This window comes from Bos mutus, chromosome 25, assembly GCF_027580195.1.
Source record: "Bos mutus isolate GX-2022 chromosome 25, NWIPB_WYAK_1.1, whole genome shotgun sequence".
Taxonomy (NCBI): Eukaryota; Metazoa; Chordata; class Mammalia; order Artiodactyla; family Bovidae; genus Bos; species Bos mutus.
The window spans coordinates 1,304,670-1,320,774 of record NC_091641.1 but is presented as its reverse complement, the minus strand read 5'-3'; the positions used below and the strand labels follow the sequence as shown (position 1 = coordinate 1,320,774).

The window sequence follows — 16,105 nt, the reverse complement described above, 5'->3', positions numbered from 1 at the left end:
GACATCTAAATTCCTGAAAACTGGCTGCCCTGGTGGCTCCGTGGCCCTAGCCCATGTGCCCTAGAACCCTTCCTCCTGGGCTAGAAGAGAAGCCACAGCAATGAGAAGCCAGCACACCGTCAGAACTAGAGAAAAGCCTGCCCAGCAACTAGGACCCAGCGCAGCCAAAAACTAAATAAAAATTATAAATTCCTGAGACCAAAAATAATTTGGGAAGAAACAACCCCCACTCCAGGCGGAAAAGGCTCAGGTCCAGACCTGCTAACTAGGCTTGATTAATAATACACACCTGACACAAAGTTGTAATTAAAACCTAGTCCTTCTAAAACATTAATCACACTTTTATCTAACTCACAAAATCAGTTACTTCTGCTCTTAACAAGAAACCTGAAACCAATCTCATGTCAATTATAGATTACACTGCAAATGAGAACCAAATGAAAGGTGTCAGTCATTAAAGTTTTACAAGTATTACAAAGTAAAAACCGTGGCTTTTATGTAACCGTAAAACAATGTATATACTTACATCTACACAGTGAGAGTTTCCTACCAGCCCTGGGATAAAGAATTCTATTTCTCCAGAAACAAAAATCCCTGGGACATATTTGCTATTGACAAAACCAGGGTCTGGATTTGGGTTCAAATAATTATGATCTGATTGTGTTATCTAATCATAACGTGATCTGACATCGTTCTACAAAAAAACTGTCTCCCTTTCCTTGAAACAAAAAATGGATCATGGAACAACTAAGAACTCTCAGAGGAAATTTTAGTTTGAAAAAAATCACTCTCTGTTGTTTCCAGGGATTTCACCAATAATTGAGGGCCATCCCAAATGCTCATTCTCTTTTTTAAAGAATCTGACCAGACCGACTTTGAAGTCATCATCAGACCTGTCACTGAACAGAAAAATCCAGGGGAAAACCCCTAACAGGGATTAGCCTGAACTTTATATTTCCTTTCCAGAGCTGGAAATATTTGCGTTTGGAAAGTCCCCCAGCAGAACCGTATTTGCAACACTACAATCCAGCCTCAGGTGTGAATTTAAACCGGGAGACGGGGCAGTAGTAGTGGGGAGAGCGAGGAAAAGACAGAAGCGGGTGCACACTGGTCCAGGATCTCTGGAGCCCGCCAGCCAGGGGCACGGCCGGCAGACACGACTGGCAGCTACACACACCAGAACCACCACGTCGCAGGCCAAGAACAGAGCTTCGCGCTCACCCTTGAAGGTGGCACTACAGAGCCACCTAGGAGACACGGGCATTTCATTGAAGACTCAATGAGTGTGAATCAAGAAGCCTGCGCTAATGCAGCTGCCAAAGCTTCCAGAGTGTGCGTGTGCGTGCGTGCGTGCGCGCGCGCGCGCGTGTGTGTGTGTGTGTGTGTGTGCGTGCGTGCGCGCGTGCGTGTGTTGCGGTGGGGGGTGAGGTGGGTGGGACAGGGGTGACGGTAACGCAAAGAACTGAAGCAGCAGAGTCAAGAGAAGATAGTGGCCTGGCCTGAGAGAGAGGAAGTGGCTCAGACTGAAGAGGTCTGGACCAGAGGGGAAGTGAGGGGACCGGGACCGGCAGAAGCTACGAGACTGGATTGAGGAATTAGAGGCTGAAGGAAAGGGTGGAGGCCGCCAGACAGAGGCAAGGGGGCGGGGCTGGGAGATAAGCGAGGGAGGGACAAGGTAGAAAACGGGTGCGGGATTGGGGGCGGGGCGGTGGGTCGGAAAAACCAGCTAGGGGGCGGGGCTCAAGAGAAAGGGGCGGGGCGCGGAGGGGAGAAGCAAGGGGGCAAGTGGAGGGGGCGGGGGGAGAGAGAGGAAGAACACGGATGGGGGAAGGGGCAGAAATAGGTGGGGGGGGGGTACTAGGAGGGAGAAGCCAGGGGGTAGATGGGGGCGGGGAGAGACAGGGAAACGCCAGAGGATGGGAAAAGCTGGCAAGAAGAGAGGGGCGGGACCGAGAAGGAAAAAGAGAGGGGGCAGGTGAGGAGGGAGGGAAGAAATCGAGGGGGACGAAGGGCGTGAGGGGCGGGCCAGGAGGGGAGAAGCGAGGGCCAAGGGGGCGAGAGGAGCGAGGAGGCTGGGGGGGTACGGAAAGGGTCCAAGAGGGGAGAAGTGAGGGGGAGAGGAGAGTGGGGAGGATGAGTGGGGGACGGAAGGCGTCCAGGAAGGTAAAGTGAGGGGCAAGGGGGCGAGGAGCATGGAGGGGGGAGAAAAACGGAGGGGCAAGGAGGAGAGGGGAGCGTGGAGGATGGAGTAGGGGGGACGGAGGGGGTCCGGGAGGGGAGACGAGAGGGGGCGGGACCGGGAAGGGGGAGCGAGAGGCCCGAGTAGGGGGACGAGGAGGGGAGAGAGAAGGATGGAGGGAGTGAGACCGAGGGAGGCCAGGAGGGGAGACGCGAGGGGGCAGGTCGTGGGGGGAAGCAGGGAAGCCGGGGGGCGGGTGGGGGCGAGAAGCGAGGGGGCGGGGCCGGAGGCGGGGGCGGGGCCGGTAGGGAGCCGCGAGGGGCGCCAGCTGAGGGGGGCGAGCCGGTCCCGGGACGGCGGCCGGCGAGGGGAGGGCCGCCTCCCCGGGGCGCCCTGCGGGAAATTCCGGGGCTGCCGGACGGGCAGTGCGGACTGCGAGCGGGCGCCGGCGGGGGCCTCCTGCCGGCCGTACCTGTCAGACGGATCTTGATGCTGGAGCCGTTCCTCCGCGTCCCGGGGTTCGACATCTCCCGCCAACGATCGGGCAGCCGCGGATCCAGCGCCGCCGCCGCCCCCCGGCCCGGCCCGGCCCGGCCCCGCCGCCGCCGCCGCCTCAAGGTTACGGCTCCGGGCTGGGCGCCGGGGTCCGAGCCGGGACACAAACTCCGCGGCCCAGGCGTCTGGGCGGCCGGCAGATGGTCAAGCCTGGGGATCGGCGCTCGACCCGGCGCCCCCGACCCTCGCTCGCTCTCAGCCGAGCCCAGTCCGCAGCCGCCGCCGCCACCGCCGCCGCCACCACCTCAGAGCCGGACGCCCGCCGCCCTCGCCGCTTCCGCCGCCGCCGCCTCCCGGAGCCGCGCGCGCGCGCGCCCGCCGCCGTGCCGGCCCGGCCCTGCGCGCGCCCGCGCCGTGCGGCCCGCGCCTGCGTGCGCGTGCGTGCGCGCGCCCGCGGGGACGGCGAGGCGGGGCTCGGAGCGCGGCCGCGTCGCCGGCCCAGCCCCCGGGCGCGCGGGCTCCCAAAGCCGGTGGTTGGGGCGTCCCGCACCCGGGCGGAGGAGGGGGATCGGAGGCTTTCGGGACCCGGCACGACGTGCAGAGCCTCGGCGGCCGGGAGCGAGCGCCGGGCACGCCCCATGGCGGGCGGGACGGCGAGGCCCGCGTGCGGTCGTTCTCGTTCTCCGCCACATTCTCCCACGGAGTCGGTTTGCAGATGTGGACGTTGAGGTTCAGAGAACGGCATCGATTTTCCAGGCCTCTCACTCAAGGCTCCGAGCTCGTGAGAGCTATTGAAAGCGGGCTTACAGCAAACCGAGGTCTGTGATTACACCAAGGACTTTGCACGAATAGGCGTGCAATTCCAGTTTGTTTATTTACTTTTAGTAAAGAGTGTCTTAAAAAATGCAATTCAAGGGAGGGACTTCTCAGAGACAAAGTCCTCTAGGTATGTTCTGGGCAACTAGTGCTCTCTCTTGACCCGTAACGAAGTTGCCAGAATCGCAGGAAGTGCCGTATATGGGCAAGGTAAATAAGATGCGAGAGGCAGATAAAGAGGTGGATGTTGTCACCATCCAGTCAACAGACACCTGAGCCAAACAAAAAGGTAGCTTTAAGGCCTGCGCTTCTGCTTTCTGCTAACACTTCTCCCAGAGTTTCAGGTTGGAACTAAAGCTCATTATGCTTTCTTCAGCAAACAAACCCCTCTGTTAACCTGTTACAAAGAGGAAATACGTTGATAGGGAAAGCTGGGTTTGTTTATCAGACTTGTCTTTGACCAACTACCTGATTCTCTGGATGCCTACTTTGGTCTGTGTCTTAAGGAAACCGGGCTCTGATCCCTTGCAGCCATCCCCTGCAGCCTTCCTTGGGGTCACAGTCTTCAGAATAGAGACCTTCCTTGGGGTCACAGTCTTCAGAATACAGCCCTCTTCCTAGGGCCCCTTGACATGCCCACCTGCCCTTGCTGAGCTCAAGACTCCCGAGCTGGATTCAAAGCTGCCTCTTCCAGCCTCCATCGGTGACTTAAGAGGACAGACCTAGATCATTTCTATGGCCCCTTGCACCTCAGACTTTGAATGAGTCTAGTGAAATATCCCGGAGAAGGCAATGGCAAGCCACTCCAGTACTCTTGCCTAGAAAATCCCATGGATGGAGGAGCCTGGTGGGCTACAGTCCATGGGTCGCTAGGAGTCGGACACGACGAGCGACTTCACTTTCACTTTTCACTTTCACACAATGGAGAAGAAAATGGCAACCCACTCCAGTGTTCTTGCCTGGAGAATCCCAGGGACGGCAGAGCCTGGTGGGCTGCTGTCTATGGAATCGCACAGAGTCGGATACGACTGAAGCGACTTAGCAGCAGCAGTGAAATATCCAAGAATACAAGCTATGTTGAAGCAACAGAGCAGTGGATCCAGTATCCAGCTCTGTTTCTCTTTGAGACGATTGTCACTGAGTCCCTGGATCTAAATAAATCCGTTTAGAGTACGCAGTGCCTCCGTAATCCCCATTCCGCTTCCAGTTCGGTCAGTATTTCTCCCTTCGCTCAGTTCCCACATTCGAGGAGCCTCTTCTCTGTAAACTACACTAAATGCCTTCCTTTCTCTGCTTACCTTAGTGCTGAACCCTGTTCTTACGCCAGCTGTTTCTGACCTAAAAACCTTTCATTTCTTAACCTCATTGTTTTCTTACCGTCCTGGATGTCTGGGCCTTTTCTTAATTGTTTCCTCAACTCCTGAGTCAGAAGGCTACTTCTGGAGGTTACTGAATTGCATTTTATTTACTCATTAGCAAGTAATACATGACTAGGGACAAGAAACATAAGTCAGAGCTACAGTCCATGGGGTCACTAGGAGTCGGACACGACTGAGCAACTTCACTTTCACTTTTCACCTTCATGCACTGGAGAAGGAAATGGCACCCCACTCCAGTACTCTTGCCTGGAAAATCCCATGGGTGGAGGAGTCTGGTAGGCTGCAGTCCATGGGGTCATGAAGAGTTGGACTCAACCGAGTGACTTCACTTTCACTTTTCACTTTCATGCTCTGGAGAAGGAAATGGCAACCCACTCCAGTGTCCTTGCCTGGTGAATCCCAGGGACAGGGGAGCCTGGTGGGCTGCCATCGCTGGGGTCGCAGAGAGTCGGACAAGACTCAAGCGACTTAGCAGCAGCAGCAGCACAGCACTTGCAAGGCTCTGCTGAATGGCTGAAACAGACAAGAACGGACAAAGATACAGTGTCAGAGGCTAGAAAGTAGATTACAGGACCACTCTGCTTGGGAGGAGAGAGATGGAGAGCTCAGAAGAGTCACAGAAGATCTTGATCTAGGGATTTAGAGGCAAGTTGAAGTTGAAGTCTTTTGGGCCAAGAAGTGGGGAAGGGCACTATAGACAGAGGGAACAGCTTGTGCAAAGTGAATGCATTTTCTAGTGCAGGGTTCAGTGGCATTGCAGTCACATAGCTGCTGAATTTTCTGTCCTTACACCAACTCCATTAAAAGTTGATAAAGATGATAAAAAGATGTTTGCCCACTTAAAAACCATCACCACAATTTTGTGCTGAGGCTGTAGGCCAGCCTTATATCAAACTTAAGATGTACCTTGAAGGACTTCCCCGTGGTCCAGTGGTTAAGACTTAATGTTTTCAATGCAGGGGGCATGGATTTGATCCTTGGTTGGGGAACTAAGATCCCACATGCTGAGTGGCAAAAAAAAAATCTCACTATACAAATATCCTCAATGTGTTCAATGTGCTTCTCAGCTCCAAATTAAACCTTAAAAAAAAAGAAAAAATGTACCCTGATACCCAATCTCTGATTAAAAATACTCAAAATTCCAGAAATTTCCCAAAAGCAGAACTTGAATTTGCCCTCTGTACCAGCAGCTATTTACATAGCATCTACATCTAGAGATGATTTCAAGTCTATAGGAATGTTAGGTAGTTAGAATAGGGAAACAGGTTCCAAGATGGCAGGCAGAGGAAGTGGTAAGAAGCATGCAGAGACCAGACAAAGGAAAGGAAAAAGCCTGAGAAAAGGAAAACCACAGCTGGGCGTGAGAACCTGTTGGGGAAAACATGCCTAACATGCCCCTTTCCCTGATTGGCCTTGAGCATACACCCTATCTGCATTCCCTTCCCTGATTGGTCTTAGGTGCAAACCCCATTTTACGTGGAGAATAGCAAACGGAGCCTCAGGAACCTCCAAAGTATAACCTCCAAAAAGTATAAAAAGGGAAGCCCAAGTGGATTGAGGCCATTCCTACCAGGGTGGGTCTGCTCTAACATCTCAAGCGTGTACTGCATGCCACTTAATAAATCCTGCCTGTTTGAGCTGTCCTGGTCTGTCGTTTCAATTCTTTGCTACAAGACAAGAACTGAGGGGAAAAAACTGACCCAACAGGAAGATATGCTTAGGTTATATGCAAATACTATGCCATCTTATATAGTATAAGGGACTTGAGCATCCAAAAATTCTGCTATCTTCAGGAGGTCCTGGACCAGTCCACCACAAAAAGGAAGGGATGTCTACTCTCTCCTAAAGCTATCTTGACAAATAGACAGGAAATGCCAAACAATTCTGCTGAGACAGAGACAAAGTTCAGTGAGTATCCTTTTTGCAATGATTTACAGAAAGCTTTCCGTGTAGGATTTGGCAACTGATTTTACTGCCCCGAGATGTATCACTTCCCTGACTCAGTGTTATTGGGCATTTGAAAGGTTTTCCAGTGGAAGAAAAAAAATCTCTCTGGGTCTGACTACAGTAGTTCTTTTTTTGTGTCCCAAACTCTTTGAGAATCTGATAGCCACAGTGGAAACTTTCACCAGAAAAATTGATCTATGCAAATACACACCGAATTTTGCATCCCATTTCTGTGGGTTCATGAACACCTGAAACCAATTTATGGATCCTGTAAGGTCCCATTACTCCTAATCTAAAGGCAACGATCAAATGAACAGCATTGGGAATATCCCATATGTATGTGTTCAAGAAGACTCCCCTGGTGGTTCAGTGGTAAAGAATCTGCCTGCCCTCATGCAGGAGATGCAGGTTTGATTCTTGGGTTGGAAAGATCCCCTGGAGGAGGAAACGTCAACCTGTTCCACTGTTCTTGCCTGGGAAATCCAATGGTCAGAGAAGAGCCTGGCAGGCTACATTCCATGTGGTCGCAAAGAGTCAGACACAACTTAGTGGCTAAACAACAAACAACAAAATTAGTGAGTGTAAAATACATGTGCTAGTCTTTGCTCTGAAACCAGCAAGTTCTATGGCCCTAGGGAAATCTGTTTGGAATACCGTGCAGAGAATGCTTGGTGGAAGTAGACAGCTCTAAAACATGCCTCTTGAGAAGACACGTCTAGACCTGAGCCGGTGCCTCTGAGACCAGCGGTTACATCAAACTAACCTTTACAGTCTTTTGTAGATCTAGGATCTAGGATTCTTTTACTTTTCACCTAAACATCAAGTTTTAAAAAATAATTGTGAGACTTCCCTGGGGGTCCAGTGGTTGAGAGTCCACCTGCCAATGCAGGAAACAGGTTCAATCCCTGTGTTTGAAACACAGGTCCGAGAAGATTCCACATGTGAAGGGCAAGTAATCCCATGTGCCACAACTATTGAAGCCTGCATGCCTGGAGCCTGTGCTCTGCAATAAGAGAAGCCACCACAGTGAGAAGCACATGCCGACTAGAGAGTAGCCCCTGCTCACCTCAACAAGAGGAAGCCTGCACACAGCAACAAAGACCCAGCACAACCAATAAATAAATAAAAATTTAAAAAACAAGTATGATTAATTAGCACATTCGTCTATCCTTTTATGCCCAGAAGGCTTTAGGATCTTTCTCTAAATTATAACCTAAACTTGATGCGAGTCTTAGTATGTTATTATCATTGGTAAGGCTTTTTACTTTTTTTCTCATTGAAATTTTTATTGAGATAATGCTTTTAAACATGAAGTTGTAAAAAATAATACAGAGAGCTTCTAGATACTTTGCTAGTTTCCCGTAATGGTAACATGTTGCAAAACTGTAGTATAATATCACAACCAGGTATTGACAGTGATGCAATCCAATCATGTTCAGATTTTCCCAGTTTTACTTATATAGTGTGTGTGCTAAGTTCTACACAGTTTTACCATTTGGTAGGTTCAAGTATCCATCACCATGGTCAAAACACCGAGCACTTCCAATGCCACAGGGATCCCTCATGTTGCCCTTTCATACCCACACCTTTTGTCCCACTCTCAACACCTGGCAACCACTAATCTGACCTCCATTTTAAATGCTATTCATTTTAAATGTTACATAAATGGAATCATATAGAATGTAATCCTTGGGGATAGATTTTTTTTTTTTTTCATGCAGCATCATTCCCTGGAGAATCATCCAAGTAGTTACAAGTATCAAGAGTTCTTTCCTTTTTACAATGGCACCCCACTCCAGTACTCTTGCCTGGAAAATCCCATGGACGGAGGGGCCTGGTGGGCTGCAGTCCATGGGGTCGCTTGGAGTCGGACACGACTGAGCTTTTGATTTGACTTTCACTTTTCACTTTCGTGCATTGGAGAAGGAAATGGCAACCCACTCCAGTGTTCTTGCCTGGAGAATCCCAGGGACGGGGGAGCCTGGCTACCGTCTATGGGGTCGCATAGAGTCGGACACGACTGAAGCGACTTAGCAGCAGCAGCAGCAGTGTTCCATAATATGGATGTATCACAGTTTGTCTAACCAGTCACCCTTTGAAGGATACCTGGACTAACTCGAATTTTTGGTTATTTCAAATAAACTACTATGAACATTTGTATACAGGTATTGATGTCAACAGAATTTTTCATTTCTCTGGGATAAGATACCCTAGAGTATAATTGCTGAGTCATAAGGAAAGGACAATGTTTAGTTTTATAAGAAACTGCCAAGCTTTTCCAGAGTGGTTATAACGCTTCACTTACCTACAAGCAAGGCTCCTCAGCATTCTTGCCAGCATTTCATATTACTATTTTCCCTTTCAGCCGTAGATGTGTAGTCGCTGTGTTTTATGGCTGTGGAACTATTTGAGATATAGATTATTTCTTCAAATAGATGCAGCCAAGTAATTAAGGGAAATCCCAGAAAAATAACTGCTGCTGCTAAGTCGCTTCAGCTGTGTCCGACTCTGTGTGACCCATAGACCGCAGCCCACCAGGCTCCCCCGTCCCTGGGATTATCCAGGCAAGAACACTGGAGTGGGTTGCCATTTCCTTCTCCAATGCATGAAAGTGAAAAGTGAAAGTGAAGTCAAAAGCTCAGTCGTGTCTGACTCCTAGCGACCCCATGGACTGCAGCCCACCAGGCCCCTCCATCCATGGGATTTTCCAGGCAAGAGTACTGGAGTGGGGTGCTATTACCTTCTCCAGAAAAATAACTCTAAAGTCTTTCTTTAAGGATCATAGCTGAACCTCACAGTCTGTGTTCAGAAACAAGTAAGGTCATGAGTGAAAATGAGAAAATAATTGAACTGCTATTATTCATTTAAAAATGTAATTTTGTTTATAGAGTAGTTCTCACTTAGATTAGCAGTGTTCTAAGCAATGGATTATCCAAATAAAAGTAAGACACTATTAAGAATATAAGCTTGATTTTAAAGTATCTTTGATATTAATTTTTCATTTAAATGCTTTATTCTCTGCAATTACCCTCTGTGTTTTTTCAGTCTTTTAACTTTATTGAGGTTTTCAATGGCTAAGTCAAAGATCTGTCTTAGTAAATGTTACATTGCACTTGAAAATATGTGGGTTATTTTCAAATATCTTTTGATATTGTTGCTGCTGCTAAGTCACTTCAGTCGACGAAGACTTCAGTTTGACTCTTAGCGACCCCATGGATTGCAGCCCACCAGGCTCCTCCATCCATGGGATTTTCCAGGCAAGAGTACTGGAGTGGGGTGCCATTGCCTTCTCCATTTGATATTGTTATCTATCATAATTCCACAGAGATAAGAGAACAGACTCAGTATGATTTCAATACCTTTAGACCATAACATTTTTGCACTTTGTTTTATGTCCCTGGATATGTTCCAGTGTATCCTGGTTTATAGTCTGTGGGAACTTGAATAGAATTTGTATCCTGCTGTTTCGTAAAAGGGCTTCCCTGGTGGCTCAGACAGTAAAGCATCTGCCTGCAATGTGGGAGACCTGGGTTCAATCCCTGGGTCAGGAAGATCTCTTGGAGAAGGAAATGGCAACCCACTTCAGTACTCTTGCCTGGAAAATTCCATGGATGGAGGAGCCTGGTAGGCTACAGGGTTCGCAAAGAGCTGGACACAACTGAGCAACTTCACTGTGTGTGTGGTGTAAAAATTGTATAAATCTTAATTATGTTGAAATGGTTCATAGTGCTTTTCAGGTCTTCTATATCCTTCTACTCTTCTGTCTATTCATTCTATTACTTTATGAGAGTCTGATATTGAAACTCCAACTAAAAATCTTAATTTATCTACTTAAATAATTGTAATATATAGTGGAACCATATGTAACTTTGTTCTGTACTTTCCAAGTTTCCTGTAAATGTGTTATCATACTTTCATAATTTAAAAAGTAAAAAAGAAAAAAAAATGAGACACAATGATTTTATTATTAGTAAACAAAAGATGTGTCTAAAGTTCTGGTCTATTACTCTTTACAGATTTCATGATTTCTTTGGCCCAGAAAAAAACGATTAGAAATTCTCTAAATTGGTTATATTTCATCTACAATATATAGGCAATATATAGGCAACCAAGGAAATCAACAAACCAAAGGAAATCTTAAGTCCCCAAATCACTTGTCTGTTGGCTAAATATTTTTGCTAGTCTTACAGCAAGCTTGGAGGAAGCACTTGTATATTCTAAGACAACGGTTCTCAAAAGTGTGGTCACCAGAGCAGCAGCGACACCTGGGGACTGTTAGAAATGCAAATTCTTTGCTGTATGACCCAAGGAGTTCAAAGGAGGTGCTCTCTGATAAGCTAGAGGGGTGCGATGGAGTGGGAAGTGGGAGGGGGGTTCAGGAGAAGAGGACATATGTATACCTATGGCTGATTCACGTTGATGTGTGACAGAAGTTAGCACAATATTGGTAAGCAACTATCCTCCAATTAAAAATAAATTTAAAAAAAATCTTTTAGAATAAAAAAATAATAAGAAAGGCAAATTCTCCGGCACCACCCGGCTTACTACAGCATCAAACTCAAGAGGCGACGCAACAGGCTGGTTTTGAACAAGCCCTCCAGGCGATCCTGACGCAAGCTCGGGTTTGAGAACCCCCGTGAAAGGCATCCAATTGCTTTTCTAATGTCTCAACGAAAGGAAGAGAGCAAGGAAATGCAAAAATCCACAACAGAGTTATGTTGGCCAGAATGTCCAAATCAACGCTAGGTAACCTAAGCAAAAATGAGATCTGTTAGAAAAACTTCAAGGGGTCATAAAATCCTTGCTAGATTTTAAGATAAACCATGGACTGTGATCAATACATCTGATCAGCCAAGGAGCAGATTCTTCAATCAGAAACTGCGGCCAGGATGCCACCTCTGCTCCCCTAGGAATTAACGCCATCTGTCCTTGCATGTCAGGGTTATTAACTCTAATAGAGTCACAGATGTAGAAAACAAACTTATGTTTACCAGGGGGAAAGTGGGGGAGGGATAAATTGTGAGATTGGGATTGACATATATACATATACTACATATAAAATATATGACTAATAAGGACTCCCTGTACAGCACAGGGAGCTCTACTCAGTACTCTGTAATGGTCTATATGGGAAAATAATCTAAAAAAGAGTGAATAGATGCATATGTTTAACTGGTTCATTTTGCTGTACACCTGAAACGAACACCAAAACTGTAAATAAACTATACTTCAATAAAATTTTTTTTTAAAGATTATAAGTTCTAGAAGGAGTTCCCAATTTGTTGCATTGAAAGCAAGCCCCCTGTTTTCACTGTCTGGGGACAGTGAGAAGGACAAATAAAGCCCCTTTTACCTCCATAGAGGGAACTGGGGTGCTGACTCCTGCCTAAACCACACACAGTAGGTTCTTTCTCCCTAAGAGGAAGAGAACTGAATAGCCCCTAAAAGGCTAATACCTGTCTCAGAAACACGATGAGGGAAGGAAAGCCTTGAATTAACATTCCCTATCATTCGATTCACAGAGGAACTGTATGAAAAAGATCTTCACAACCCAGATAATCATGATGGTGTGATCACTCACCTAGAGCCAGACATCCTGGAACGTGAAGTCAAGTGGGCCTTAGAAAGCATCACTACGAACAAAGCTAGTGGAGGTGATAAAATTCCAGTTGAGCTATTTCAAATCCTGAAAGATGATGCTGTGAAAGTGCTGCACTCAATATGCCAGCAAATTTGGAAAACTCAGCAGTGGCCACAGGACTGGAAAAGGTCAGTTTTCATTCCAATCCCAAAGAAAGGCAATGCCAAAGAATGCTCAAACTACTGCACAATTGCACTCATCTCACACGCTAGTAAAGTAATGCTCAAAATTCTCCAAGCCAGGCTTCAGCAATACGTGAACCATGAACTTCCAGATGTTCAAGCTGCTTTTAGAAAAGGCAGATGAACCAGAGACCAAATTGCCAACATCCGCTGGATCATGGAAAAGGCAAGAGAGTTCCATAAAAACATCTATTTCTGCTTTATTGACTATGCCAAAGCCTTTGACTGTGTGGATCACAATAAACTGTGGAAAATTCTGAAAGAGATGGGAATACCAGACCACCTGACCTGCCTCTTGAGAAATTTGTATGCAGGTCAGGAAGCAACAGTTAGAACTGGACATGGAACAACAGACTGGTTCCAAATAGGAAAAGGAGTACGTCAAGGCTGTATATTGTCACCCTGCTTATTTAACTTATATGCAGAGTACATCATGAGAAATTCTGGGCTGGAAGAAGCACAGGCTGTAATCAAGATTAGATTGCCGGGAGAAATATCAATAACCTCAGATATGCAGATGACACCACCCTTATGGCAGAAAGTGAAGAGGAACTCAAAGCCTCTTGATGAAAGTGAAAGAGGAGAGTGAAAAAATTGGCTTAAAACTCAACATTCAGAAAATGAATATCATGGCATCTGGTCCCATCACTTCATGGGAAATAGATGGGGAAACAGTGGAAACAATGTCAGACTTTATTTTTCAGGGCTCCAAAATCACTGAAGATGGTGACTGCAGCCATGAAATTAAAAGACGCTTACTCCTTGGAAGAAAAGTTATGACCAACCTAGATAGCATATTGAAAAGCAGAGACATTACTTTGCCAACAAAGGTCCGTCTAGTCAAGGCTATGGTTTTTCCTGTGGTCATGTATGGATGTGAGAGTTGGACTGTGAAGAAGGCTGAGCACCGAAGAATTGATGCTTTGAACTATGGTGTTGGAGAAGACTCTTGAGAGTCCCTTAGACTGCAAGGAGATCCAACCAGTCCATTCTGAAGGAGATCAGCCCTGGGATTTCTTTGGAAGGAATGATGCTAAAGCTGAAACTCCAGTACTTTGGCCACCTCATGCAAAGAGTTGACTCATTGGAAGAGACTCTGATGCTGGGAGGGATTGGGGCTAGGAGGAGAAGGGGATGACAGAGGATGAGATGGCTGGATGGCCCCATCACTGACTCGATGGACGTGAGTCTGGGTGAACTCCGGAAGTTGGTGATGGACAGGGAGGCCTGGTGTGCTGTGATTCATGGGGTCGCAAAGAGTCGGACACAACAGAGTGACTGAACTGAACTGAACTGATTGATCATTTCATTTAAACAGATACCAATAATTTAAATTAGAGTTTCGTTTTTTACTCCCCAGGCACACACTGACTCATAGGAAGATGGAGACAGCTTAACAGGAAGAAAGGAAGTCTGTGATTTAAAACAAACTGGAAAATTCATGAATCACACACCCTTGCACTAATTATCAAAGAAGAGCTGGAGCAAGTGCCCGTCTGCGGAGAATATTAACCAAAGTTTCTGACAGCAAGGAGGTGACCCAATTCCCTACTCCTACAGATACGCTGGACTGGTCACGAAATCATTGCTGTATGTCTTATGCACCGTGTTGAAATCAAACTCAGTGAGAGATCGGGCGGGGCTCTAATCTTACCGTGATTGGGCAAAAATAGAAACAAGTGCAGATGAACGTGAGAGAGACTCCCCTAGTACCAAGAAGGAGGGGTGGGAGCAACGCCTCATTATTTAAAGGCATTAATATAAACAAATTAAGTTAATTTGGGGTTCTGGCTTGTGTGAGGGAAGGATGCTACATAATTACTAGCTTCTATTTCTGCTTGGTGAACTTGATAAAGGTTTTCAAGGATCGCTTCTTCAAATCCAGGTTCAGCCCTTTCGAGTGCCTGCTGCAGCACTAAAGTATGCCGAAAACCGAAGCTCGGTCCATCCCTCCGTCCCTCAAGCCTACATCAGCCCTCTACCTGCCCAGGGCCTCCCTGGATGAATGAGGCCGAGCCCATAGAAAAGATGCTTAGGCTTCCATTTCTCCCCTCCCTTCAACTATGTTTTAAATACACAGTCAGTGGCCCAGACAGTAAAGAATGCACCAGCAATGTGGAAGACTTGGGCTCAATCCCTGGGTTGGGAAGATCCCCTGGAGGAGGTCATGGCAACCCACTCTAGTATTCTTGCCTGGAGAATCCCATGGACAGAGGAGCCTGGCAGGCTACAGTCCATGGGGTCTCAAAGAGCTGAACACAACTGAGTGACTGAATATGCCCACTCTATATAATAATTTAAGCAAACACTTATTAAGAACCCCAGTGTACCAGGTTCTTGTGCTGCTGTGCAAAGATTTTTTTTTTTTTTTTTGCTGTTAGAAACATTTTTATTGTGAAAGATGACATGCTTATGGAAAAGTGAAATTCCTATGTCACCATCACTGGATGAAGAAATAGAACCCTGCCAGGCCCAGGAAGACATCTGAATTCACCTTCCTGATTCCAACCCCTCCCAGGGTAACCGCTCTCCTGACTCTTGGGGTAAAGTATTTCCTGCTTTTATTCACAGTTTGATCCATTAAGTATGAACCCAGCTTTCTTTTGCCTCTTTTTGACCTTTCTAAAAATGGAACCATACAGTTTTTGGCATCTTTTTTTAATTCAGCGTAATGTCTTTGAGATTCATCTATATTTTTGTGTTATGGCTGCAGTTCCTGTATCTTTATTGTCTGTACAGTATTCTATTGTATGACTATATTTCAATTTATCCATTTATGGACATTTGGATTGTTCTAACTGGAGGATAATATGAAGATTATGTGTTAAATTGCATTCTGACTAATATGAATATTACATTAAATTGTGGTGCAGCACGTGTACAGTGCATGAGTGCTCAGTCATGTCCAGCTCTTTGCAACCCAGTGGACTGTAGCCCACCAGGCTCCTCTGTCCATGGGATTCTCCAGGCAAGAATACTGGAGTGGTTTGCCATTTCCTCCTCCAGGGGATCTTCCCGACTCAGGGATCGAACCTGCGTCTCCTGCGGATTCTTTACCACTGAGCCACCCGGGAAGCACTTCCTGATTAATAATAGGTATCGCTTTGGCTGTTAGGAATCCCTTTAGAGATGTGTGTATTCAAGGTTTTGGGGGCTTGAAGGGGGTTGTCCATTTTTCTTTGGGATTTTTTTCTTTCTTGCTCTTTGCATCCTTTATGTTATTTGGATATAAGTTTTCTGTTGGTTTTCTTTTTTCCAATCTTTTTGTTGAGGCAAAATACACATAAAACGTACCATCTTCACCCCTTTTAAGTATAAAGTCACAGCGCTGTGTTACCTCATCATGCTCTGTCTCTGCAGCTCTTTTCATCTTGTAAAACTGAAACTGTATCCTTTAAGAAATAATGCCCTCATTTCCTCCCTTTCCCCCATCCCTGGCAGCCACCCTTCTACTTTCTGTCTCTGT

The 16,105-nt window shown here is 46.7% G+C and overlaps 2 protein-coding genes across 3 annotated transcripts in view; both read right to left on the bottom strand.

The window, feature by feature from the left end:
• The window catches only part of SMURF1 (SMAD specific E3 ubiquitin protein ligase 1), a 91,723-nt gene extending 88,690 nt beyond the window's left edge, over positions 1 to 3,033 (bottom strand). For both annotated transcript variants that reach the window (XM_070362107.1, XM_070362108.1), the window contains exon 1: positions 2,652 to 3,033. In XM_070362107.1, coding sequence (XP_070218208.1) covers positions 2,652 to 2,706 — 55 coding nt within the window. In that variant the 5' untranslated portion in view covers positions 2,707 to 3,033. The remainder of the gene's footprint in view (positions 1 to 2,651) is intronic.
• A 455-nt stretch (positions 3,034 to 3,488) lies between these two features.
• KPNA7 (karyopherin subunit alpha 7) overlaps positions 3,489 to 16,105 on the bottom strand; it is a 42,799-nt gene continuing 30,182 nt past the window's right edge. Inside the window, exon 10 of the mRNA XM_070362177.1 lies at positions 3,489 to 5,382. Within this exon, the coding sequence (XP_070218278.1) occupies positions 5,338 to 5,382 (45 nt within the window). The 3' untranslated portion in view covers positions 3,489 to 5,337. The remainder of the gene's footprint in view (positions 5,383 to 16,105) is intronic.